Source organism: Propithecus coquereli, unplaced genomic scaffold, assembly GCF_000956105.1.
Source record: "Propithecus coquereli isolate 6110/MARCELLA unplaced genomic scaffold, Pcoq_1.0 Scaffold173, whole genome shotgun sequence".
NCBI lineage: Eukaryota > Metazoa > Chordata > Mammalia > Primates > Indriidae > Propithecus > Propithecus coquereli.
In genome coordinates, this window is record NW_012141969.1 from 2,766,740 (window position 1) to 2,792,694 (window position 25,955).

At 41.4% G+C, this 25,955-nt stretch overlaps 1 protein-coding gene across 4 annotated transcripts in view; it reads left to right on the forward strand.

Moving 5' to 3' along the window:
• The window catches only part of SRPX (sushi-repeat containing protein, X-linked), an 84,421-nt gene extending 63,274 nt beyond the window's left edge, over positions 1 to 21,147 (forward strand). For 3 of the 4 annotated variants that reach the window (XM_012642099.1, XM_012642101.1, XM_012642100.1), the window contains 6 exons: positions 5,341 to 5,467; positions 9,001 to 9,122; positions 9,858 to 10,037; positions 13,385 to 13,518; positions 15,907 to 16,028; positions 20,577 to 21,147. In XM_012642099.1, coding sequence (XP_012497553.1) covers positions 5,341 to 5,467; positions 9,001 to 9,122; positions 9,858 to 10,037; positions 13,385 to 13,518; positions 15,907 to 16,028; positions 20,577 to 20,760 — 869 coding nt within the window. In that variant the 3' untranslated portion in view covers positions 20,761 to 21,147. The remainder of the gene's footprint in view (positions 1 to 5,340; positions 5,468 to 9,000; positions 9,123 to 9,857; positions 10,038 to 13,384; positions 13,519 to 15,906; positions 16,029 to 20,576) is intronic. The other variant, XM_012642102.1, reaches the window with a different exon arrangement.
• Positions 21,148 to 25,955: the final 4,808 nt, after the last annotated feature.

The following is a 25,955-nucleotide window of genomic DNA, read 5'->3' on the forward strand; positions in this document are numbered from 1 at the left end:
TCGGGCATATTCGGGGAAAGGGATAATGTGCATACAATTAGATGGGAGTGGCAAAAAGGGGTAGAGTGAGCATGAGAGTTTAGAGCTTCCAGAAAAAAGAGAGAAGTACACAAAGCAAGCAAGCAATTCTTTCTTTGATTTTGGTGACAGACAAGCTGGAGTTTGTTCATAGTGAATTTTACTCCTGGGGTGTCATTTACTCTTTTGGCTCTAAATGTATTAAATTAGTTTAATAAATTTGTTTTTGTGTTGGCAGGGCTAGGGGGTCCTTTTGCTGTTTTAGAGCCTCGGCCTATTTTAGGAGCTGACACATGGTGGCTGAGTAGTTCCCAGATTTCCACACAACCTTGAACAGTGCATCTTGGCCAGAGCTGTGATGAGTGCTGACAAAGTTGCCCCAGTTCTCTTCCAGGCCAGAAGGGAAGAGAGCAGACTGGGCTTACTTTTGACTCTGAGGTGGTTAGTTCTGTGGTCTGGCTAATTTGAAAGTACCATGAGTTAAAATTAATTCTCTTATGTAGACCATACTCTGGCAGTGGACTCAAATTCATGCTTATTTCAGAAACAGATATAGATAAAAATAAGTCAATTTAGAAGAAAAAAACATACTGCAAATTGTGGGAGGGTAAAGTATTTAAAGAGCCACAACTTCCATTGATATAAAAGAAAATCCACTTAGGATGTAACCACTATTGTTTTGGGGGAATATTTTTTCTTTATTTCCATTTTTAGTTACTTTTTGTTACATTGGCATTTAGATGGAACAATGAGCAGTTGGAATTACAACAAGTCCTCATTTAGAGACCAGATTTTGAGTAGAAACATGATCTCTCCTTTAGACCAACACTTCTTCCTAGGCCAAAACAGGAAGAAAAAAACAATGGACAATAAAAACCCAGCAAATGTCTCTTGACATGCAGAGAGTACCCATTTAATTGCTTTAACAAAGGACAATGTACAAACCAACTTGGTTTTTGGAATTGCTCTCTTCTTATTTTATATTTTCTGCAGAGTAGAATAAATAGAGATTTATTAACAGAGATGAAATTCTAGAATAAAAAAATTTCTGAGACTTAAGATATGCAAATTGATGGCATACTTTTCTTACTTTCCAACTGTCCAACAGCTAGTTTACCTAGTGGTCCATGAGAATGTTTGCTGGGCTGCGTTGCATTATTCAATTGATGATACAAACACTAGTGGGGCTAAGAACAAATATATCAGTTCATTGTTTCAGATTATCTTAAATTGTGCAAACTTTTTCCTGGGTTGACAAATACACATTCTTTTGCAAGCTTTCAGGAAGCTAGTTTGAGCTTTAAAATAACTTGATTGATTGAGATACTGGTCTACTTTTTACCTTCCATGATTTGTTAGTACAAACTAAACAGGTAAATTTTTAGTGGTCCTCTCTAATATAAACATATCACCAGTGAGTTTTTAGTTGAGCTTCTTTTGGTGAAGATGGTGGTGACTTTTGGAGACAAGGTCTCAGTATGTTGCCCAGGCTGGTCTCGAACTCCTGGGTTCAAGCGATCCCCCCACCTCAGCCTCCCAACTGGCTGAGACTATAGGCTCGCGCCACTGTGCCTGGCTAAGATGGCGACTTTTAATTGTGGATTTCATTGCTTCCCTTCTTGCCTCTTTTGTCCTTTTTGGAAAGTTCTCTGAATTTTAATATGATGCCAAAGAAACAGAACCCCTTCCTAGAGCCATTCACAGGGATTACAGTCTGGCTAGGGGAAACAAACAATTGGGCAAGTTTTCAATGGCTAGGTTTGCTCTGCCTTTGGCAGTCACTCACTTCCTATGCCCCTATGAAACAGACTTTTCCTCCCTTCAGCACCAACCTCAAACTATTTTATATTTGTATCAGTGATTTATTGCTATTGCTGCACAACAGACCACCCAAAACTTAGTGGTTTCAAACAATGTTAATTGCTTTTGGTTGGAAATTTGGGCAGGACTGCATGCGGACAACTCGCCTCTGCTGTACATAGTAATGGATGAGGTGACTGACTGGGGCTTCAGGATCCAATATGGCTTCACTCATGTGTCTGATACCTCAGTAGGGGGAAGCTGTACTGGCTGGGGGTATGGCTGACTCTCTCTCTCTCTCTCTCTCTCTCTCACTTTATAATTTATCTTCCTCACTATGTGACCTCTCCAGTCACTCAGACTTCTTTAGATGGCAGCTGTCTTCCAAGATAGTGAAAGCAGAATGTGCCAGATTCTTTAAGGGCCTAGGTCTGGAATTAGCATAAGGCCACTTCCCTTGCATTTTATTGTTACTTGTCAGCCAAGACATTGTCCTTTTGAACGTCTTCCTTGTTTCCACCACCTACCTGGTTAGATGTGTCAAGGATTCATTCCCAGGAAAATAGCTCTGCTTCTCAAATAAATAGTAGTTGATACAATGCAATATATTTTTCATATTTTGTATGCAGCGAGGAAACTGGAGCACAGAGAAGGGAGACAGTTTGTCGGATGTCTCCAATGAATGGGGCAGAGAGCAGAGGCCAGGATTTTCACTGAGGCCTTCAGGGTTTCCACACAATAACTGGCTCTGCAGGCATCCTGACTCAACAGGGAATAGTAATTATGTTTCTATAGTAACTTTATTCCTTCATGGAAATGTACAATAACTTATAAAAAGATATGGTGGCCGTGGCTGGGTAATAATAGACTTAGGTCTTTGGAGCATCAGCTGAAGGGCAGGCCAGCTAGTCTCATCAGCTGAGAGAGATGACACAGCCGCTTGAGGGTGCATCAGAATTGAGTCCTGCTGCTGCCGTTCAAGGACTGCTGGGGAAGCTGTGCAGGCAATCACAAAAGAAATGTGTGCAAAGATTGGAGGAAAACGCTAGTCAGCAGCAGGCAGACACACAGAAGCATTTGGTTTATTAAAATAATTTAAAAATATGTGATGGTGTGCTAAAATCCAAGACCACAAAGAAATTCCAAAAGAGAAGAAATGCTTCTCAGTCTATAAACGGGGGGTGAGAGTGGGGTGGCTAAGAACATTGCTTGGTCTAATGCGTGGTTGTGTGAATTCAATGGCATAATGCAGGGATAGTACTTAGCATGAGGTGGGCAGGTAGGAAGGGTTCAGTAAGTATTAGCTATTATTTATAGTGATTTATTTCCTCTTGTTGTTTTTTGTTGTTGTTGTTGTTGTTAAGAAGAGCGCTGCTTCTGAAAAACCAGGCTAGTTTCAACTGATTATTGTTAGGCAGACAACAGCTAGCTTTGGGAAGCTCTGAGACTCTTCACCTAGATAACCTAGTTTGGAGTGTGTTTGTCACACTGTCAGTACATCTAGTTGATACAGAAAAAAAAACCCAGTGTATCATCCAAATGTTTAGTTTACCTGACACAGAGACTAAGAGTCTCTCTTCACTCTGACAATGTTGCTCCAAGAAAACATGGCAACCCAATGTAATTTTACATTGAAATTTATATCCTTTCCTCAGCCCCTCTCCTTTTGCTTTAATTTTTTAAAATAAATATTCGTTCTATAATGCAATTGCCAACTATATTTGACCAGCAGGGGTCAGGCATTGAGTAATTGTCTTTCTGATTCACTCAAAGCTGTAAAATGTTCATCTGAATTATAAAAGTGTAACTTCTATCGCCTATCATAGTTTAAAAAATGGATTGTTTTAAAAAGCTTAACAAATGAAAATAAACACCTCTAATGCATTCAAAGTATCTCCCATTTCATCATAATATTCATATACTTTACCAATTCTAAGAAGCATATTTTTTCACATTTTAATATCCTTGAAATAGGGATGTGTATCACAATCAATAGTTACTTAGATTCAGTAAAATATGGTAGTTATTCAATTTAGGATTAGTGTATTAAGGCTGTAAGTTCACACTCCATTGAAGCATGACATAGAATGAAAATGAATTTGGATAGCTGGAGGCAATACTGTTTAACAAGTTATTCATAATTTCTTGCCCTAAATAAAGTGAAAAATTATTAGACAAGACACAGGAGAAAGTATATGAAGAATTTTCCTTGGTGCATTTAGTCTCTCAAGGACGTTTGTGATTCAGAATCAAAAGGACATTAATTTTCATTAATGCTGTTTAGCATTTAAATACTTATCAGTTGATAGGTACAGCAATGCAAAGCTGCATGTCGTTAATTTGCTGTGCCCTCTTTAAACATACTCACTACCTGTTCTGAATCATAAGGTAGGATTTGCAAAAGTTTGGATTTCCTCTTATGATTTCACTTCAGCTGTAACAAGATGAAATACAACGCAGTGTAGAATCGACATCTCATTTATTTCTAGCCCTCATTATCCACCCATCCTTGATAATGAGGCGGAAGAACTCCTATTACCAGGTGGGGAAACTACATGAGGAAATTTAGGAGGCTTTTGGAGGGCCAGAGCCATAGTAAAACTGCTGTTCCAGAAACAGAACTGTAGGTGTGGTCCAGTGGCAGTTGGAGGGGAAAGTGGACCCGGACAGACCATTACCTATTTTAAGATATTGAGCAGTATGTTGGGAATAGACAGCAAGAAGAGAGAGAGCTTGTTCCAGTGGTAAGTGCTCCGAGGGCTTATAATTCACACTGCCACTATCTACATGTGTGGTCTTAAATAAGTCACTTAAGTTCTCTGAGCCTCAGTTTGCATATCTGTAAAATTAGAGAGTTGGGTGACTCCTTTACACCTCCATAGCGTTCACTTTTACCTTGCCTGGGGCATTGCCACTTTCTACCCTCATGTTATATTTCCATGTGTGGTGACATAATCCCCCAATAGACTATAAACTCTTTGAAAAGTTGAGATCACATAATTCTCTTGCCTTTGTGCACCCCCAACCCCAGCAGTTGGAATGAAACCTTGGCTATGGCTGGCACTTATGAAAGATTTGCTGCCTTGAATTGAATCAGAGTAGATAGTAACTACGGTACCTTTCTCTAATATTCTACGATGCTGTCTTTAAAGCAGGGGGGTACTCATTGAAGCTGAATGACTTCCAGCTTCAGCTGGGTAAATGCCATGTTGCCAAGTCAGTAAGCAGAGTTTGGAAGCCTGGAGAGGAAGGAGCTGTAGCTATTATAATAAATTACCCCACAGGACACCTAGCAAGGCTGGATGATTGTAGGTTTAGCCCTGTGCATGTGAGTCTTCAAATAATCTTCAAAACTCAGCAGGAGACAAAAAGCAAGATAAACAGAAGGAAGAGAAATACAGAGGGTGAACAAACTCTTTAAAAATGGGGAGTGCCTAGAGGTATGTCAAACTTTGGGTGTTGAAATCCAATATGACAAAATTTTTCTTGATGGTGGGGAGAATATTTTGGTTATATTTTCAGATATTGAACCTCCTAGAATCAAGTGCCCAAGTGTGAAGGAACGCATTGCCGAACCCAATAAGCTGACAGTCCGGGTGTCCTGGGAGACCCCTGAAGGAAGAGACACTGCAGATGGCATTCTTACTGAGTAAGTGAAACTTGGCAGCTGAAATGATGTTGCCTCGTTTAGGTGAGACATTTGCTACCCAGAGTGGGAAGTGTGTCTATGCTGGTCTATTTATGCTTTCAGACATGGTTGCCTGGTCACCATCTAACATACTAGGTATTTCATCTATACATTTGTTTATTGCCTATATCTACTAAACTATGTTCACTGCCATATCGCTAATGCCTAGAACTGTGCCTGGCACATCGTTAGCACTCAGTAAATCTTTATTGAAGGAAAGAAGGGAAATAAGAAGGGATGGTGAGAAGGGGAGAGGAGGTACAGAAGGGTAAAGAGGAACTCAGCTGGTTATTTCAGGGATAGAGTCACCCCCATTGCCTGCCCAGGGGTCTCCTGATGCCCCAGGCCTTATTAAGTCCCCGCATCCACTGGGAAAGCCTTCTGTGTCTCCCAGGCAGAGCCAGGGGCTGCCCGCCTTGTGCTCTGACTATGGTTTAGTACAGAGCTTTTCCACCCCTGTTTTTTAGCTGCACCTGTTTCTTTCAAAATTTTTGATTTTGATTTTTAAAACTTTTGACCACATCAAACACTTAAAGAAGCTTGTACAAAGAAAAGAGAGAGAGAGAAAGAGAGAGAGAGAGAGAGAGAGAGAGAGAGAGAGAATGTGTCTTCTGCCTTTTTCCCCACCTCAACCCCATTCTTGAGGACCAATTACATTCACAGTTTGATGTACATCTGAGATGCTTTTAAAAATGGGTGGTTCCCTTTGCTGTGGTTCAGTTACATGTTGTTCTAATCTAGCATTTGGGCCTGTACACTTGCAGCTGTTTGGTTGGCCTGCATGTTCCCTGGAGGCCACTATTTCATGTCAGCACGTTCGCATCTGTGCCTCAAAGTTCATGGGCTCATTAGACCTCCCCACTGAGTTTCCATCTGTGGACAAAAGGATGCTTCTGACTTATCCCCTGATGAGCCATACAGCAGGGAAAGACTTTCTAGAATTCTATGAACCCAGGCTGTGCAAGATGAGACAGTTTTATAAATTTTTTTTTAATTTCAGTATATTACGGGGGTACAAATGTTTAGATTATGTATATTGCTCTTGCCCCACCCAAGTCAAATTATTAGCAATAACAGAACATCTTCTAGTAAGAAGAGGTGAGTCTCTCACTCCTAGCAGGACATTTTGTTTCTACATCCTCCTAGTCTTCCCCCAGTGCATCATCTAGATTAAATAATGTTACTAGTTATGTTCCCCCTTGTAACTGTTCAAAAATAAAGTTTGACCATTAAAAAAATTTCTTGTTGTCACATACACATGTCACAAACGCCTAGGAGAAACTTTAGGCAATTAGGATTAAAAAGTAAGTTTCAACAGTTGACATAATTGGGGATTGGGTTTTATTTATCTTTGACTCTTTGACATCTAGCACAATGCCTGGCCCAGCCCCTAGCACACAGTAGGTTTTTAGATTTTCGCAACTCTGATTGCTGTTGAACTCCTGTATAATAAACACAAAATTATCAAATCACTAGATGACTCTATTTGTCTAAACGCTTTGTGGGAATATTCACCCTGGCATTTTGTGAGTAACTTGTGTAATATGGTTAGAAATGTGACATTTAAAAAGAGCATCTCACTAGCCCCTGCCCCTCCATTCAGAGAAGCTATCTGTTTCCAGAGTTCTACAGCCCAGAGCCCACAAAGGCTTTGAGCAGAATGCTGTGGGGCATGCGCTCCAGCAGGATGAGGAGTTCAGAGCAAGCTGTCTTGGCCTCTTTTCAGCTCTCTCTTGGGATTCTTGCTTCCCTGGTGTTTCTCCTGTGACCCCTTCCCCCATGTCTTAGCCAAGCCACTGTTATATAGTCCCCTTCTAAGGCGGGGGGCAGTGCTAGTGTCAAGCTCTGAGACAAGCTCCTGTAAGTTCCCTTATTTACTTCTTCTGACTGTTATTTGCATATCAGAGATGAAATGGAGGCTCAGAGAGGTTGCAGCCACTTATATTTGAAGTATCACTCCTCTCAGGTTTATCTGAGTTTAAATTGTGCTACCTAAGGACCTTAAAGCTGTGGTCCCCAACCCCCAGGTGATGGACCAGTATTGGTCCATGGCCTGTTAGGAACTGGGCCACATAGCAGAAGGTGAACGGTGGGTGAGTGAAGCTACAGCTGTATTTGCAGCCGCTTCCCATTGTTTGCATCACCGCATAAGCTCCGCCTCCTGTCAGATCAGCAGTGGCATTAGATTCTCATAGGAGCATGAACCCTACTGAAAACTGCGCATGCGCTGGATCTAGGTTGCACATCCCTTATGAGAACCTAATGCCTGATGATCTGAGGTGGAGCTGAGGCGGCGATGCTAGCACTGAGGAGCAGCTGCAAATACAGATTATCATTAGCAGAGAGGCTTCACTGCACAATAAAATGAATCATTCCAAAACCATCCCCCCTACCCCAAGTCCGTGGAAAAATCGTCTTCCATGAAACCAGTCCCTGGTGCCAAAAAGGTTGGGGACTGCTGCCTTAAAGCATCTAAAGCCAAAAGTGACATGTCTCTAAATGGTGGAATTTCTGATTTCTGACTCTTTCCCAAGACCTCTCACTTCATACCTTGTAAACAGCCACCTTGCTTACCTACATGTAAGGCTTTCCTGAGTCATGATATGATAATTCCACATGTCCATTATTAGCAAATATTTTTATCATTTTTAAGAACTGTAGAGAGAAGGGGAATTATCTGCATATTGAAAAACAAACCAACCCTGGCATTTGATCATGCTATTGGTGTTCTTATCACACAGCCAAGAGAAAAGGTGCTAGAGTCAACCTAGCTGTGTGATCTTGGGCAAGTTCCTTGACCTTTTGGTGCCTCAGTTTCCTCATCTGTGAAATGGAGATAATACTACCCTTCTAACAGGGTTGTTGTGAGGATTAACAAAACTAATATATGTAAAAAGCCTAGAACCATGTCTGACATATGCAAAGTTTATGGAAGTGCAATGAACAATTATTGTGATTATTATGTTATTAGGGTAACCAAGGAATCACAGAGAACTTGCCTTTTGCTCAGAGAAGGTCTCCACTGGCCCAGATAGAAAAAGCAGAGAAAGTTCTAGCACCCTCTTCAGGCCCAAATTGCCAATGACTGCTTGGATTATACTATCAAATGATTTTCCTTACAGAAAATTCCCTTGTCCTTCCAACAGTGAGGCAATTCAGTCCCTGGAACAAGGTTGGGATTAGAGGAAGACTTGGGCTCTGGCTTTCCAGCCTCCTCCCCACCCCTGTTCTACCATCCAGCATGAAAAAAAAAGTCTAAACTTCCCAGTAGTTAAGGTTTTCCATTTTCTGGTCCAAACTGTTCTTCTAAAACAGAGTAAAATTCAGGAGATTCTATTTCCAAGAAATCTTTTTTCTAGTCAAACTGGCCTACTGGCTGCCCCTCAGTGTTCCCAAATCCTATGCAAAGTAGGGGCTCAACAACTGCTTGTTAGGTCCACAATGATCATCCTTGGTGTTTCCGTTTTTTTTTTTTTTTCCCCTCTCTCTCTAAGTGTTATTCTGAAAGGCCTCCCCCCAGGCTCGAATTTTCCAGAAGGAGACCACAAGATCCAGTACACAGTCTATGACAGAGCCGAGAACAAGGGAACTTGCAAATTTCGAGTTAAAGTAAGAGGTAAGAGTACTGCTTATTGTTTTTTTTTTCTCTCTCTTTAAAAGTGCAAGGGGAAGCAGGCCCTCAATCCAGAACTCTCTGAGTGCCCAACTGTGATAGGGAGACTTTCCAATTTTGGATTAGTCTCTGATGAAGCTAAGAGAAATGTCCCATGCTAATGCCTGAATTTCATGGTACAAATCTGGATGGGGTCAGTGCTGGCAGATTATTTAAGGGGTTCCACAGGACTCATCCTCACATACTAGCCCCTAGCTGGCTGTCATAGCAGAATATTATTCCATAATTTTTCCATCCCTGAACTTAGGTGACCAGCTAAAGGCCACAAGTCCTTAAGTAATGAGGGTGGTTAGGAGCCCCCTAGTTTGGGCCACCAGGAGACTATATTCTTGGTGTTCCAGAACCTTCGATCTACCTGAAAAAAACTGTTTTTAAGGATTATTTTATGCCTCATGGTTTGGGCAGCTAATTACTAACCATCTTTACTCTTTTGGGCTCAACCTTTTCATCTATAACACAAGGGCCCAAATTGGTTGATGTCAGTGGTCTCATTGGTATGGATGGTGACCATTCCAAGGCTCACCCACTGACCAAATAGTCATCCGTTCCCCTCACTCATTTCACAGGCCAATGTAGAAACCTGTTTGCAAAGCTGGTGCTTCTGAGCCCTCACCTTCCCTGGTTACTCTGTGGAAGGGGGCTCAGCACCAAGACCCCTCTGGGCTTGTGTCCCTACAGTCAGACGCTGCGGCAAACTCAATGCTCCGGAGAATGGTTACATGAAGTGCTCCAGTGACGGAGATAATTACGGAGCCACCTGCGAGTTCTCCTGCATCGGTGGCTACGAGCTCCAGGGTAGTCCTGCCCGAGTATGTCAATCCAACCTAGCTTGGTCTGGCACGGAGCCCACCTGTGCAGGTATGTGTGCAGCCTTCTCTCTAGCCAGCAGCAGAAACTGAAGACCTCTTGATTCTTGATTCCAGTATAGGAGAGAAAGTTTCATGTAGTTTGTAAGGTTCATTGCCATCCCTCTTCATCTGAGTGGGTGAACACAGTCCCTAGATCCCTGCTGCAGCTGATCTCACCTGCCCTCCTCCTTTGCCTCTGCCTGTCCTCTGATTTCCCTTTCATGCCCTCTAAGGAAGAAGCTCAAGGTGGGAACTGAGGGCCAGCTTCTGGTGACAGTATGAATCAGCAAAGTTTGCTCTAGTGACCCCTTGTTCCTCCTTTCTGCAAATGTAAGGATCTTGTTTACAAAGCCGATACACTGCCATGTATAGACAGTATAATGCCTGCTTCACAGCACTGGCTTGAAAGTCACATAGACCTTGGGCATTTGGAATCTTTCCTCCTGTGTAAAATGAGGAAACTAATACCTCGCCTGCCTCTTGAGTTGTTGTAAGGACGAAATGAGGTCATCCATTGAACAGTGGAATAGAGCAGTCAGTGTCTGGTATGGGCCAAGGCTTCAATACATGCCAGCTCTTATTCCTTATGAACAACAATTGGGCTGGGTAGTGATAATAGTATGAAATTTGGACTAGCCATAAAATTCTGGACATATCTCTTATTTACAGACTTCTCTTTTTTCCCTCATCTCCTGATACCTTTTCATCTATATCCTTTTCCTTTAATCCCAGCCATTCAGAGCCAGGTGAGAGAGATACATATACGCCATCAGCTAAATGCCTGAGGTTCTTCAATTTCATATATTATAGTAGAAAGAACATCCCTGTCCCAGACTCCCCATCTAAGGACTATGTCTACCGTGCTGGCGTTGAGGCCTGAGATGTAGTGTCTAACAAGCTCCTAAGCCTGTGTGGTCCAATATGGTAGCCACTAGCCATTTGTTGCTATTGAGCACTTGAAATGAGGCTAGTCTTGAATCGAGATGGGCTGTAAGTATAAAACATACACCAATTTTAAAATCTTACTACAGAAAAAGAATATAAAATATCTCAATTTTTTATACTGATTACATATTGAAATGGAGTATTTTGGATATATTTGGTTCAATAAAATATTATAAAGTCATTTTCACCTATTTCTTTGTACTTATTAAAATAAGGCAACTAGAAAATTTAAACCTACATAGTTGCTTCCATTGTATTTCTATTGACTAGGGCTGTCCTAGACTTTAAGCCCCTCGGGCAAAGAAGGGGGCAGGAATTCTGTATCACTCAGTACAACATCCCAGTGCCTGTCATGGAGCTTGGCACTTAGCAGCCACTCAATGTATGTTGGCTGAATGAATGAATGCGCGAATGAACAAATACTTAAATGCAAATATAAAGCTTGAAATATGAACACAAAAATTATAAACTACATATGGAATTTCCTAGTTTTCCTCATATTATTTTTTCTCCACGGCCAGGCCTGTTTGCTTACCTATCTATTGAACATCCTTCGTTGACCTTGAATAGCTGGAATTGGTTGTCATTTGTTTGTTTAAAACTGCCTTGTCCCATGTCCTCCATGGCTGCATTGCTCTGTGCCCTGCATTGCTCTGTCCTTCCCGCATCAAAGAGGCAGACTTCAGAGATTCTGAGGCATTCCAAAGCCAGCCTGTTCATTGACCATTCTTTCACACTTCTGCTTCCCTGCACCCCCTTCCCCAGCAGATACTGTGGTGCTTGGCTGATATACCTTTGACATTCCCGTCTATGTTCAGAAGGCTACTTATTGCAAGTATCTGGGTCTCTCTGAGAGTTTTTTTTTTTTTTTTTTCCTGGCTATGAAAGCATTATCAGCCCATACACAGGTCTGGTTGGAAGTGATGGAGAGTTAGTGCCCCAGAAGCAGCCATCAACCAATGATGGAGCAGTTGGTATATGAGGTCTGTCTGGAACGTATCCAGCCATTGTTAATATTACATAACAAGAACAGTTTGCACAACATCGATGTAACCTGGCAGCCAAGGAGAGTGGACTGGAATGCACATGCGTGAACAGTGATGCGTTCAGTGTACTAGTCAGTGGGGTGCTAGGTGCCGTTGAGTGAGCATGTGTACTGTGTGGCTGTCGCATTCAAAATGACTGAGCGAGTAAAGCAATGAATCTGCATCAAATTTTGCATTAAGCTTGAACATTCCTCAGCGGAAACTATTCGGATGATTCAGAAGGCTCTCAGTGATAATGCAATGCAAGTAATGCAAATAAAAGTGTGGCATAAATGCTTCAAAGATGGTCGAGAATCTGTTGAAAGCGATCCATGTTCTGGAAGGCCTGCAACAAGCAGAAAACCTGAGAATGCTGGAAATGTACGGGTTAGGTTAAGAGACACTGGGAGAACTGTGTGAAGTCCTAAGGTACCTACTTTGAGGGGGACTGAGGTGTCATAGTCCCATGTACAATGTTTCTTGTATCTTGTATCATCTTCAATAAATGTCTCTATTTTTCATATTACATGGCTGGAAACTTTCCAGACAGGCCTCGTATATACTGCAGTTCCCTCCAGTGTAATGACTCTGAGGTATGTTGTATACTGTCTCCCAGAATTTCCCAGTGGGATTGAGCTCCAGATGTCAATAAATTGCTTGACAACCCATTCTGTATTGCTTTCTTTCCTTTCCTATCTCACTTCCTGAGGTTGGCAGGATAATGGCCCTGCAAAGATGTCCATATCCTAATCCCCAGAATCTGTGAATATATTACCTTACATGGCAAAAGGGGCTTAGCAGATGTAAATAAGTTAAAGACTTTGAGATGGGGAGAGTATCCTGGATTATCAGATGGGCCCAGCATAATGACAAGGGTCCAGATATAAGGTAGGCAGAACTGCTGTCAGAGTCAGAGAAAGAGATGATGGAAGGAAAGGTCAGAGAGAAGAGAGATTTGAAGATGCTACATTGCTGTTTTGAAGATGGAGGAAGGGGCCACTAGCCAAGGAATGAAGGTGGCCTCTAGATAGTGAAAAAGACAAGAAAACAGATTCTCCCCTAGAATCTCTGCAGGGAACACAACCCTGCCAAAACCTTGATTTTAGCTCAGCGAAATTCATTTTGGACTTCTGATGTATAGGACTGAAGAGAATAAATTTGTATTATGTTAACTTTATGGTGATTTGTTACAGTAGCAAGAGGAAACTAATACATGTCCCCATGTCTCTACCAATGCTTCTTGGGACCACCTCCCAAATAAACTACTTACACTTGAATCCTTATTTGAGGGTCTACTTCCTATACATAAGGTTCATGTGTCATCACAGGCTATGTTGAGCCAGAACAAATAGAAGGTTTCTGACCCATGTGGCCATTCTACTTACAGCCATGAATGTCAATGTGGGTGTCAGAACAGCAGCTGCACTTTTGGATCAGTTTTATGAGAAAAGGAGACTCCTCATTGTGTCCACACCCACAGCCCGAAACCTCCTCTACCGGCTGCAGCTGGGAATGCTGCAGGTGAGTCCTAGAGGCGCGGCCAAGGTAGGAGGGAGACCTCTAACAGAAAGGATTCAGCCATTGCACTAAAAGCAAAGGCTAGATTCAGTGCCTAATCTATTTACTCTGAGTTTCAGGAACTGGCACTTTAGGGCTACCACCATTCATTTCTGGTTCTGGGGCATAACCTGATTAACATTGACTCCCCAGAGCTAACCCAATCATTTTCCAACTAATGAGGTTTGCCTGTCTTCACTAATAAGTCTAATTGACATGCTGTCCCGGCTCAGCCACAGAACAATTGTCTTTGCTGAACCAGTCCAGGATATGCCTGGGCTGGAGGTGATCAGTCAGTTGTCAGCCCAAAAGTCTGGCCCAGAGGATTAAGGGAGTCCAGGAGTGCTCAGGCCCCAAATCTTTCTCCAGGGATTTTTCTCCAACTCTCAGACAGTGACAGCCATTTTGTAGAGCAGTGATTCTCAAAGTGTCATCTAAGGACCAGCAGCATCAGCATCACCCGGGAGCTTGATAGAAATGCAAATTCTCAGGCTCCTCCCAGACCTACTGTATCCGAATCTTCATTTTAACAAGATCCCCAGGTGATTCCTAAGCACTCTAAAGTTTGAGGAACACTTTTCTAGGAAATGTGCCCTTCTCAGCTGTGTAAATTTTGTAGCTACTAAATGACGCAACTAGCGTCTTGTGGAGTGGAACAACTAGAAACTGGAAAGATCAAACCAGAAGATGCTTGATTTTGTCCTGAAGCTGGTTTGTAATAAGAGTGGCTAACCTGACTGAATGCTAAAGAGGCAGGATGTATGCTGTGTCATGGACACGGTGCTGTACATATTTGCTGAGAATATTTCATTCATTTATTGCAGTGAATAGAACTATGTGCTTAGAGCAATCTTGGTTTATTCAAAGGCTACAATTTACTTCTCATGTCAACATGAATACCAAGAATAACAATAAGTCTTTTTTCACTCTTCCCATGTACTTGAAAGACTGCCCATGAACTCTGAAGAGCCATATACAATTTTTGTGAGCTCTCTTGATAGAAAAAAAAAATCAATTGCATCTTTACTCCCAGGCCCTGCCACCTGACCTCCCCATGTATCCCTGTGTCCCAGGTAGGGGCTTGCTCTTCAGAAAATGCAAGCTTACACCTCTCCATTTTGTGGGAAATTGACGTTGCAGGCTATCATCCATGATCATGCATTTACTCATCTCTTCTTATTCCATGGAAAAATGAATCAGCCAAACAACTTGCTTTTCCTCTCTGTCAGCAAACTCTGGCCTGTGGGCCAAATTTGGCCCATGGCCGGTTTCTTTAACTTAACTTTTATTGGGCACAGCCACACTCATTCCTCTGTACATTGTCTACAGCTGCTTTTGCACTGCCATGGTGGGGTCCGGTGGTTAGGACCGAGTCCATCCAGCCTTGCAAAGCCTAAAATACTTACTATCTGGCTCTTCACAGAGTAAGTTTGCTGTCCCTGCTCTAGTTTAGCCCATCCCTTCAGGTACTTGCCAACTTACTAATCAACTTGTTGGATAAGACATTTTGTATAAAGATGTTTATATGTGGCCTCCTCCCCCTAACATACTTACATTTGCATTTTAAACAGAGCCTTCAAAGAAAGGTTTGATTGACTTAGGTATTTGTTTGAGTAATAGAAAAGTCTATTTCTACCTCTTCGAACTTTTCTACCAGTTCTGTCACCCCCTATTAGGGATATTGCAGTGGAAATTATGGTAAAAAATATTTGGTGTTCTCATAATTCAGGAGTTCTAAATTTCTTTTCCTATTCAGTCAGTTTCATCTTATTTATCTTATGTTACTTTTCTGTTCCCTTATTGCCACTGCCATTACTGATGAGCTCTCCTGGCACACAGTTGACTGGGCCACATTCCTGAGGCTCTTGCCAAGGGCCAGCTTAGAGGACTGGAGCCTTTTATTCTTGTTTCCCCTGGGTTTGGGTGTGGGGGCATAGGGCAGGGGGATGTGGAGAATGGAAACAGGGCAGAGAAGGGGACTCTGGAAATACTGTATTCTTGTCTCCCTGCAAAGACAAAGTTAGAATCCTCTGGGGTGGTCTTGGACACTTTTTAGGAAATTTGACTCACTCAGGGTCTCACCCTGTCTGGAAATACATAGACTGCCATTTTGCTTAGGTTTTCAAAATCCCACTGCCAAGCCATTTCTGAATGATTCCTCTAGGAAGGTATTTAGGTTTTATAGCCACTAGTTTAACCCCAGTTTCTCAACTGTTTTGGGGACAGTTCAGAGTGGGCAAATAAACTTCCACAAACAGACCAGTGCTGCTTCTGGCAGTTTGTAGTTTGACATGGATGTCTCTTTCTTTAGCCATGCTCACACCTCCCCTGTTGGGTGTTTTTTTTTCCCAGCAAGCACAGTGTGGCCTGGATCTTCGACACATCACCGTGGTGGAGCTGGTGGGTGTGTTCCCGACTCTCATCGGCAGGATAGGAACAAAGATTATGCCTCCAGCCCTAGCTCTGCAGCTCAGGTAGGGAGAAGTTTTGCTCTTAAATCTCTTCCTTTATGAATGCACTTTTACCTGATAAGATTCCTTGATTTCTTTTGATTCAGTATTGAGTTCAGGCAACCTTCAATGTTTAATTGCTTTTATACTGGGAGTATTATAACCAGGCTAATTGGCATATTGCTGTTTGTCCAAAAAATCATGTATTGGATAATTACCAGTGTTTTCTCTTTTCCCCCTCCAACCAAGTGTTTTGGCTTTGCCTGTGTGTGTGTGTGTGTGTGTGTGTGTGTGTGTGTGTTTTGTTGGTGAGAGAAGGATGGGTAGGGGAAGAGGACTTGAAAAAAGGACCTAAGCACTCCTTTGCCTTATTAGGAGGACCAGCATCCAATTATTCTTTCCAAGCTTGGCCTCTTTTTCCTCCAGGCTTCCAGGGCACTTGTCCTTACCCCTATGTTAACAATTATATTTTATTTTGGTTAACACTTATAAAGCTAGAGGCCTGGTGTTCAGACTCTGAGTAATGAAAGGAGCAGAGTTCAACAGCTGAAAGGTAATTTGAGAATAACTCAAAGTTTTACTTGCTTCTCTTGAATGCTGTGAAATGGATAATTAGGCTAAAGCAAAACTCCTTAAAAATCTTCCTTTCTTGCCCAGCTTTTTCTCTCACAAATTGCAGGGCAGGGTGCAGATCTCTGTTTTCAGGGTCCCAGGTGGCCACACCATCTTGTACATCAACATCCCGAACACGTGGCTTCTAGGTTTCTGCAAAAGGAGAAGAAAGAGAGTAAAATCAACCCACATACACTCTTTTATGCTTCACTTTGGAAGCAACACACATTGCTCACTCTCCCAGTCCATTAGTCAGAACTAGTCACATGATTGCAATTGAACTTCAAGGGAAGTTGGGAAATGCAGTCCTTCTGTATTCCCAAGAAGAAGAAAATGAAATGGGACTTGGTGACCCCTAACACAGGTGTTCAGAGAGATTTACAGAAATTCACTGAGAGGTTATATGATAGAAACATATCCTTAGCAAATAATGCTATATAGATTGACACGATAGCTTCTTTCTCCAATTTTCCCATTTTCTAGCTGCCTTTGACTCATCCCATGTTTGACTTATACCTTTCTACACCCAGAAAAGAGTCTGCCTCATCCCTATCAAGGTCAAAAACTCAAAGGGCTAGGGATGGAAAAAAAAAAAAAAAGAGGATGTATGAATTCTCTTTAGTTGGCCAATGGATGGAGAAGGCTGGGTATACTTATAGGTTTTGTATTTTTTATCCTCCTGCATTTGCACCTAGCACCTCCCCAGAGTATAACACTTTTGAGGTCAGTACCAGATCTTTCCAGTATTTGCCACTCAGTACCTAACACAGTGCCCGGCACCATCTTTGGGGCTAAGTAAGTGGAATAACTAACTCTAAATTTCACTGAAGCAGCTTTACTATTTTTAGGAGTAATAGTAGCCTTTAAGAATATATTTACAATTACTGTACTAATATCTCAAGTTGAAGTACGGAAAACTGAAGACAGGATTGTGTTGGTATCTAAAAATTTATAATGAACATTTTCAAAGTAAGTTTTATGCAACTGATGCTTATTTAGAACTATATGCTCATACCCTTTGTCAATGATTTTTTTAAAAATAACCTGTTGTAGAATTTGCTAGTCTATAGATTGAATATGTATATTCTCTATATATTTAATACATATATAGTCAATATATTCTTCATAAAATCTTGATGTGATTTTAAACTGTTTAGACTATTTGAGGAATAAAAAAATATGATTTAAGAAATAAATTTCTGTCATTCAAGTTGAATATGTTGAGGTTATTGTAGACCTCTGTAGACTGAAGATGATTTAAGCAACAAATAAATTGCTTAAATGAATTATGAAGTGGTTCTCAAAATTTAGTCTCCATCAGAATCCCCTGGAGGGCTTGTTAAAATACATATTGCTGGGTTCTATCCCCACAGTTTCTGATTCAGTAGGTCTAGGGTGGCCTGAGAATCTGCATTTCTCACAAGCTCCCAGAGGCTCACACTGTGAGACCGACTGATCTAGTGTTTTACCAAAGGCTTTACAGTTTTGAAACAGATATTTTGCCCATCAGCCTTTAAAAAGAGGGTTGATCTTTAATGTGCAGCCAGAAGATAGTCCAGGTAAATGTCACACAGAGATGAGTCCAGGTAAATGTCGCTCAGATACATTACCTAATGGATTTGGTGTCAGGCCGGCATGCCCCTGTTATCAGAACTATCAGTGAGGAAAAAAGAACTTGGCACATGGATGTTGTGTTCTTTTTCCCTTCGAATTCCACCTGAGACTGCAGCACAGGGAAAAGGAGATGAATTAGGCAAAGAATGGAAAGCAGGAAAGAAAAGGAGGAGAAGCAGAATGCCTGGATAATCTAAACATTCTCTTGTCTGGTTAGAACACTGTTTTCAAATAGCACTGAGGCCGTGATAAAACTATTGAAGGGAGTCAGCAGAAAGGGGAGAGTGAGTGGTGTTGCAAGATCATGACTTGCCTTCTTTCTTGCCCTCATTTCTTTTAAATCTGGATGTGTGGGCTAATTCACACTCCCTGGAGTAATTTTCCAGCAATCTCAAGGATGACAGGGACCAAAAAAGCCATCATTTTTATACTCACATTATTCTTTGAGTCTAGAGTTCCCTGGAAGATTCTCCAAGAAGAACTATTTCCAGTCTGATGACAGACATTTGTGTAACTCATCCTGTCAGCACCAACCCGATTCCACATTCGGTGGCGTGTCCCATCATCCACCCCCAAGATTTCTGTGGTCTCTCGGCCCCAGTGGGATGCATTCCTGTGGCTGTTGCTAGCTTGTTGATCCAACCACTCAGCTCTTCCCATGGCAGTTTTCTCTCTTTGTATTCTGTGTCAATCAGGGCCCAAGGCTCACACTGCAATGTGTGTGGAAGCAGATGGTGGCATCTTGGGGGGTGTCCATCCTAGCCTCATAAGCACTATAAAATTGAATGCTCCAGTTTCTCATTGGTCACCCTCTCCCACAGCCTCCAGCCACCACGTTTTCTACTCCTCTGTTTCCTGGGACCTTATGTTAAAACTTGCCACAGAAACTCAATATCCTTCCTCTTAAAGATGCAGAGCAGTTTAGCTCTCCCTTCTCACCTTGTCTCATAGCCTAGCCTACATTCACGTGTTCAAAGACTCATTAATGCACTTTGCTAAGTCATCTACTCCTGAGCTCCTATATTAGCACTGCAGGAAACCTGGTGGAACCATTGTCATGTCCTCTTTCTTTTATTTCTAGTCACTAGAAATGGATTAGCGATTTAGCTTCCCACGGGAATAAAATATAAATTATTCCCTTCTTCCCTTGAAACTCTCTCTTAAAAGGCAGAGAAAAGTGCAGTCAGTTTGTGTTTTATGTAATTTTTTTAAACCTTGATCTGTATGAGGGAAAAATATTTCCCTTTAAATCCAGATGGTAGTGTATATTCTGCCTCATACACAATCTCAAAATATCTAAAGTCAAAAAAAAAAATCTGGAGAAGAGACTGAACAGGCTCATTTGTTTACTGAACTCAGCTTATCTGTTTGTTTGCTTTCTCTGGCTTTTCCCATCGAAACATTCTTGTATTGGTATAGAAATCATATTTTTACACAGTTTAAATTCTAGTGGGGTAGAGTAGAAAGAACATCAGACACTTGAAACCACTTTGAATTCTTTTTTGGAATTATTTGAGGTACAAATTATAATTAATCAAGTCAAAGTACCTGGTGTGTAGACCAAACTCAATCCCTTCTAACTATGCAGTCCTGTGGCCACTGAATAGGCCATACTATAATGTTTGGAAAGTTATTTCAATCAGTTTTACCTAGCTCAGGCTTTCTCCACCTTGGCACTGTTGACATGTGGGGCTGAATAATTCCTTGTTTGGTAGTGAGGGTTTCCTGTGCATTGCAGGATGTTTAACACCATCCCTGGTCTCTATGCACTAGATGTCGGTAGCATATCTACTCCCCATTGTGACAACCAAAAAACCTCCAGACATGACCAAATGGCCCCTGCGGGAGGTGGGGGGGAATCACCCCTGTTGATAAACACTGACCAAGTTTTAGTGTGTATGTGGTTATGTAAAACTAGTCAGCAAACTTGGGTTAACTCCAATTTAATGCAAAAAAATCTGTTAGTCTTGTACATGCCTTATAGTTGCTGTTGGTGCATGGCACCATTGCAGGCCTGAAGTCTTCCTGGCCATAATCTAAAGCAGTGCTTCTCAACCTCTCATGTGCATACCAGTCATCTGGGGACCTTGATAATAATGTAAATTCTAATTCAGTAGGTTTGGGTGGAATGTGAGAGTCTCCATTTCTAACAAGTTCCTATGTGTGGCTAGTGGTCCAAGGACCACACTTTGAGTAGCAAGAGTCGAAAGGATGACTCAGTCCTCTATGGTATCAAGCATCAAGGCTTTCTCTGCACGCAGTGTCACTTTAGGGTTTTGGTTGGTCCACCAGAACCCTTGGGAGTTTGGGTTTGACTTAGTCTTCTCTTTTCTTTGTCTGCCCCAGGCTGTTGCTGCGAATCCCACTCTATTCCTTCAGTATGGTGCTAGTGGATAAGCATGGCATGGACAAGGAGCGCTACGTCTCCCTGGTGATGCCTGTGGCCCTCTTCAATCTAGTTGACACTTTCCCCTTGAGAAAAGAGGAGATGGTCTTGCAAGCCGAAATGGGCCAGACCTGTAACACCTGATGTGATGGTAATACCTGATGTGATGGTTCCTCTCTTGACAGTTCTTCTTTTCCTACATAGTGCCATGCACATGGGAAGGCCTTAAAAATATCCTTGATGTACAGATTTTTATTTGTAATTTTTAAAGTCTATTTTATTATGAGCTTTCTTTGCACTTGAAAATTAGCATGGTGCTTTTTGTACTTTGAAGTGTTTCAAAAAATTATATGAACATATTTACTCTTTCTAACTCTCTTTACTTCATCATGGCTGGTTAATTTTGTAGAGAAATTAGAAACCACAACCATACACATGCTTTCAACATGTTATTCAGTGTGACATATAACTCTCTTCTATTTTGTTGTTTATATGAGACTTTTATTAATAAAATATTTTGGAGCAAATTTATTAAAACTCACTTTGTTTATTAAGCACTGGCCGTACTTCCTCAATGTGCTCAATTGTCTTAGGACTGTGATTCTTAGTGCTGGAAAAATGTAAATAAGTCTTGTCAGGAACTCCGCTGAGCTGTCAGGTGCCCAAGTAGCCAATTAAAACAACAAGCCAAAAAGAAAAAAAAAAGAGACAGAGAGAGAGAGAGAGAGAGTTAAGCCCTCAATTATTGACAGTGATGCTATAAGCAAGAGTATAAAACCAGAGAAAAAGAACTTTGCACTGGTTGAGAGTCAGGTAGTGCAGCACAGATGTGGGGTCATCTCACTGTTGAGGGAACCTTGAACAAAAGGCTCTGGGAGTTTTATGGACCCCTAGAGTCAGTCAGTCAAAGGGCTACGAGTGAAAAAGTCTGGGTACTGAGTCAGAGTGAGGAAAAATTTCTTCCAAATTTCCCCCTTCTCCCCGTCCCCTCATAAGGGAATCTCAACAAGGGCACCTGAAGAAGACCCCTTTCAAGGCCTCAAATAAAAAGGCCTAGAAATGAAGGCAGGGGTGGGGTAGGAACATAAATATGTGGAAAAGCATGATTGGCCAGGGGCCTGAGTTCTCGACTACAACTCCCCACGGAGACTTCAATGCACCAGCTGTGCACCAAGTCTGGTGTGGGGAGGGCAGCTTTCCCGTGAGGCCTGCCAGGTAAAGCCTTTGTCATTGCCTATGGTCAGGCCTGAAAAAAAATCACACATTGGTTTTTAACCAGGAGCCAGAGTCCTCAAGTGTCTCAAGAAAACCTTGCAATTTTCCCTCCATTTTCAGAATATCAGTTTGGCTCACAAATGTATTCCTGAACAAAATGACTAAATGAAAGCACAAATTCCAATGTACAGAGGTTTAAAACAGGAAGTAGATTTGACACATTTTTTTGAAGATTAGGCAGAATGATTGCAATTTGTCACACTGAACTGTCACTCTATTTACAAATACGATTTTGTTCACAAAGCACAGTAGAAGCCACTCATTGACTTCTGTCTCCTTCAGATGTACTAGATAAAAGTCAATGGCATGACTGGTAGAGGAATGTCAAACAGTGACCAATTGGAAGCCATGAAAAGTTCAAGAGATCATTTGTCACAAGTAACGAAACACATATCTGCCATGTTAAAGCTCTCTTGTCTTTGACAAGCCAGCCTGTGCACTTTGCCTCGTAGCCTGAAAGGTCCAAGCCTTGAAGATGAGCTGACATTTAAGGAACTGTTCTGATTTGTTTGAACCAGCCTTCCTGATGAACTTGGAATATTACATGTACTTTGTCCAACAAGGTACACAGACTATTTGAAGATAAATGAGTACACTGTGGTATTTAAAAATCAAATACACTATATCACAATTTGGGGGCATTTCTAAAGATTAATTAATAGGCTCTTTCTAGAGAACTGGGGTCTCACTGGAAATCTCACAGGACTTTTCTATGTACCTTTCAGACTTCATAAAAACAATCCCCAGTTCTGATTGCTCATGCTTTTTGATACAGCAGAATTTTTACATGTGTGTGTATGTGTGTGTAGGGAAGGAGGAGGCAGTTAAGTGGGCTGAACTCAAATGGAAAACTGTCTCCACTTCTGTAGATGGCAGCTGAAATCTCAGTTTGGTTTTTTTAACCTTAGCTGGACTGTTTGGAATCTGCACCCACTCCCACTCTGCACATGCATGGTTCAGCAATCCGTCAGAAATGTAGGCAGCTTATATACAGAATTTGAGACCCCCATGTCTGTCTATCTCCTTTCTGAGATTTCCCTCTTCACGTCTCAATTGCTATATTTGCCCCTACTCTCTCCTTTGGTTCTCTAAACCAGTAATACTGAACATTTTCTATCTTTATTTAAGCCTTCCACCTCCCCTAATCCCAGGTTGATGCATACTGCAGCCTGCCCTTAGGCAAAACTCCCCAAAACCTGATGATTCATCAAGTTTATTTGACTTCTGCCCAGTGATGACTGCCTTCCAGGATCTGCCTGCTTTTTGGTCTCTCTCCAATGTCTTCAGGTAGTTTTGTAAAAATATGTATTTTGGCCAGATATAGTTTCTGTATGTGCAAGGTTTGTCCAACAGGAGTCACTATCCGAAAGCTAGTGAAGGATGAACCAGAAGGTGGAAGAGTCTAGGCCATTCCCAAAGAACTGCAGAAACTTCACCTCTATAAGCTCTCAACTCTTGAGCTTGAGACTAAATAATTGGTGAGGTATGAAAGAGAAGAAAGGCAATGAGGTCATACAAAGCACACTGAAGAAAGGATTAATGCCCAGGCTGCTGAGAACAGTATTATTCATCTATTCCCGCATTAAAAATTACCCCAAAACATAGTAGTTTAAAACAACAACAAACATTTATTATCTCTCACAATTTCTGTAGGTTGGGGATTTGGCAGCCACTTAGTTGCCTAATTCTGGCCTGCAGGCTCTCAGTTGCAGTCATACATTAGCCAGGACTGTAGTCATCTAAAGACTTGACCAGGGCTGGAGGATCCACTTCCATTGTGGCTCACTTGCGTGACTGGAAAGTTGGTGCTGGTTGTTGGAAGAGACCTCTGTACTTCCCCACATGGACTTCTACACAGAGTGTTGAATGAGTGCTCTCATAACACATGGCAGTTGGTTTCTTCTGGTGGAAACGATCCAAAAGAGAGCAAAGTGGAAGTGATAATATCTTTTATGACAGAATCTCAAAAGACTGACACTGTTACTTCCATGATATCTTATTGCTAACACAGGTCAGGCCTATTCAATTTGGGAGAGGACTACAGAAGGGCATGGATACCAATAGGCAAGGATCACTGGGGGCCATTTTGAAGGCTGGCTTCCACTGGTTGCCAAAGCTGGTGGCAACTTCTTAACTGGAGGCCATGGCATCTTGATAGTAGCAAACATGGACTTGTTCTGGCATAAGCAAATATAATTGTGGTTTCCCAATTTGGTAGGCAAATTCCTAATTTTACAGCTTCTTAGCAGCTCCCTTGGCAGTCCCAGGTAGTTTAGGGAGTTGTTCTTGGAAGCTCAACATAAAGTATATTTCTTCAGCCCTCCACCAGATAAGAAGAAAATCCTTTCTCCTTAAAACTAGCTGCTGTTGGTTCTATTGTCTGCAATTTAGTCCTGAGTGACACAGACAGCAAAATTAAAAGTGTAGTCTTCACTGGATTTCTTGGACTTTCCTTCCTTGCAATTCTAGAATTAATAGAGATATTCAAGTACCTCTTAGACAAATATCTTATAAGCCATGATGAAATCATTCAGCACAATTGACCATTTTTCTTCATCACTGCTTAGTCACAGGTGGAGGGATAAAGAAGGTGTATTGGATGGAGGGCTAATCTAGGGGTGGATGATTATGGCAAAGTTGTGGTGGCAAGACAAAGGTGAAGGAATTGATCATAATATTGAGAAATTGGATCATGTGATGACCACAAGGACCAGGATTATCATGAAAAGAGATAAGAACAATAGTGTGACTGATACATTGAAGGAATATAGGGAAAGGATAGCAATCCATATGTGGTTGAAGAGTGAGTATAAGTATAAATATAGGAAAAATTTGGAAGATAGAAAACATCACTGTAGTTGGGATATTAGGGAGTTGCATGGGTTACACACATGAATGATGAGACCTTCCAGGATACTGGCAAGAGTTAAGTCAGAGGAGATGTGAGAGTCAGATTCCAAGGGTATATATCAGAGTGGAGGAGAGAACTGAGTGTACATAGATGACTATACGGGGAGGGTGGTGAGAGTGATATGGTAGATGGCAGGAATCTCAGGGAGGGTCTTTTGATTAAGAAGGGGCAGTAGGCAACAACATACAGAATGGGGAAATGTTGAATACATTCCCCCTAAGAACTGGAACAAGACAAGGGAGCCCACTGTCACCACTTCTATTCAACATAGTACTAGAAGTACTAGCCAGAGCAATTGGACAAGAGAAAGAAATAAAAGAGTATCCAAATCAGGAAAGAGGAGGTCAAATTATTGCTTTTCACTGATGATGTGATCTTGTATCTAGAAAATCCCAAAGGTTCTACCAAGAGACTACTGGAATTGATAAATTCAACTAAGTCTCAGGTTATAAAATCAATGTACACAAATCAGTAGCATTTCTATATATCAATAACAGTAAGGCTGACAGTCAAATCAAAGACTCGATACCATTCACAACAGCTACAAAGAAAATAAAATGCTTAAGAATATATTTAACCAAGAAGGTGAAAGACCTCTACAAAGAGAACTATAAAACACTGAGGAAAGAAATCGTAGATGACACAAACAAATGGAAAAACATATCATGCTTATGGATCTGTAGAATCAACATTGTTAAAATGTCCATACTACCCAAAGTGATTTACAGATTCAACACACTCCCCATCAAATTACCAACATCATATTTCACAGATCTAGAAAAAATAATTCTACACTTCGTTTGGAACCAAAAAAGAGCCTGGATAGCCAAAGCAATCTTAAACAAAAAGAACAAATCTATCACATTACCTGACTTCAAACTATACTACAAGGCTACAGTAACCAAAACAGCATGGTGTTGGTACAAAAATAGGGACATAGACCAATGGAAAGGAACAGAGAACCCAGATATAAAACCATCTACCTACAACCAACTGATCTTTGACAAAGCAGACAGCAACATACAATGGGGAAGGAAGCCCTATTCAATAACTGATGCTGGGAAAATTGGATAGCCACATGCAGAAGAATGAAACAAGACTCCTATCTCTCACCACTCACAAAATTAATTCAAGATGGATAAAAGACTTAAAT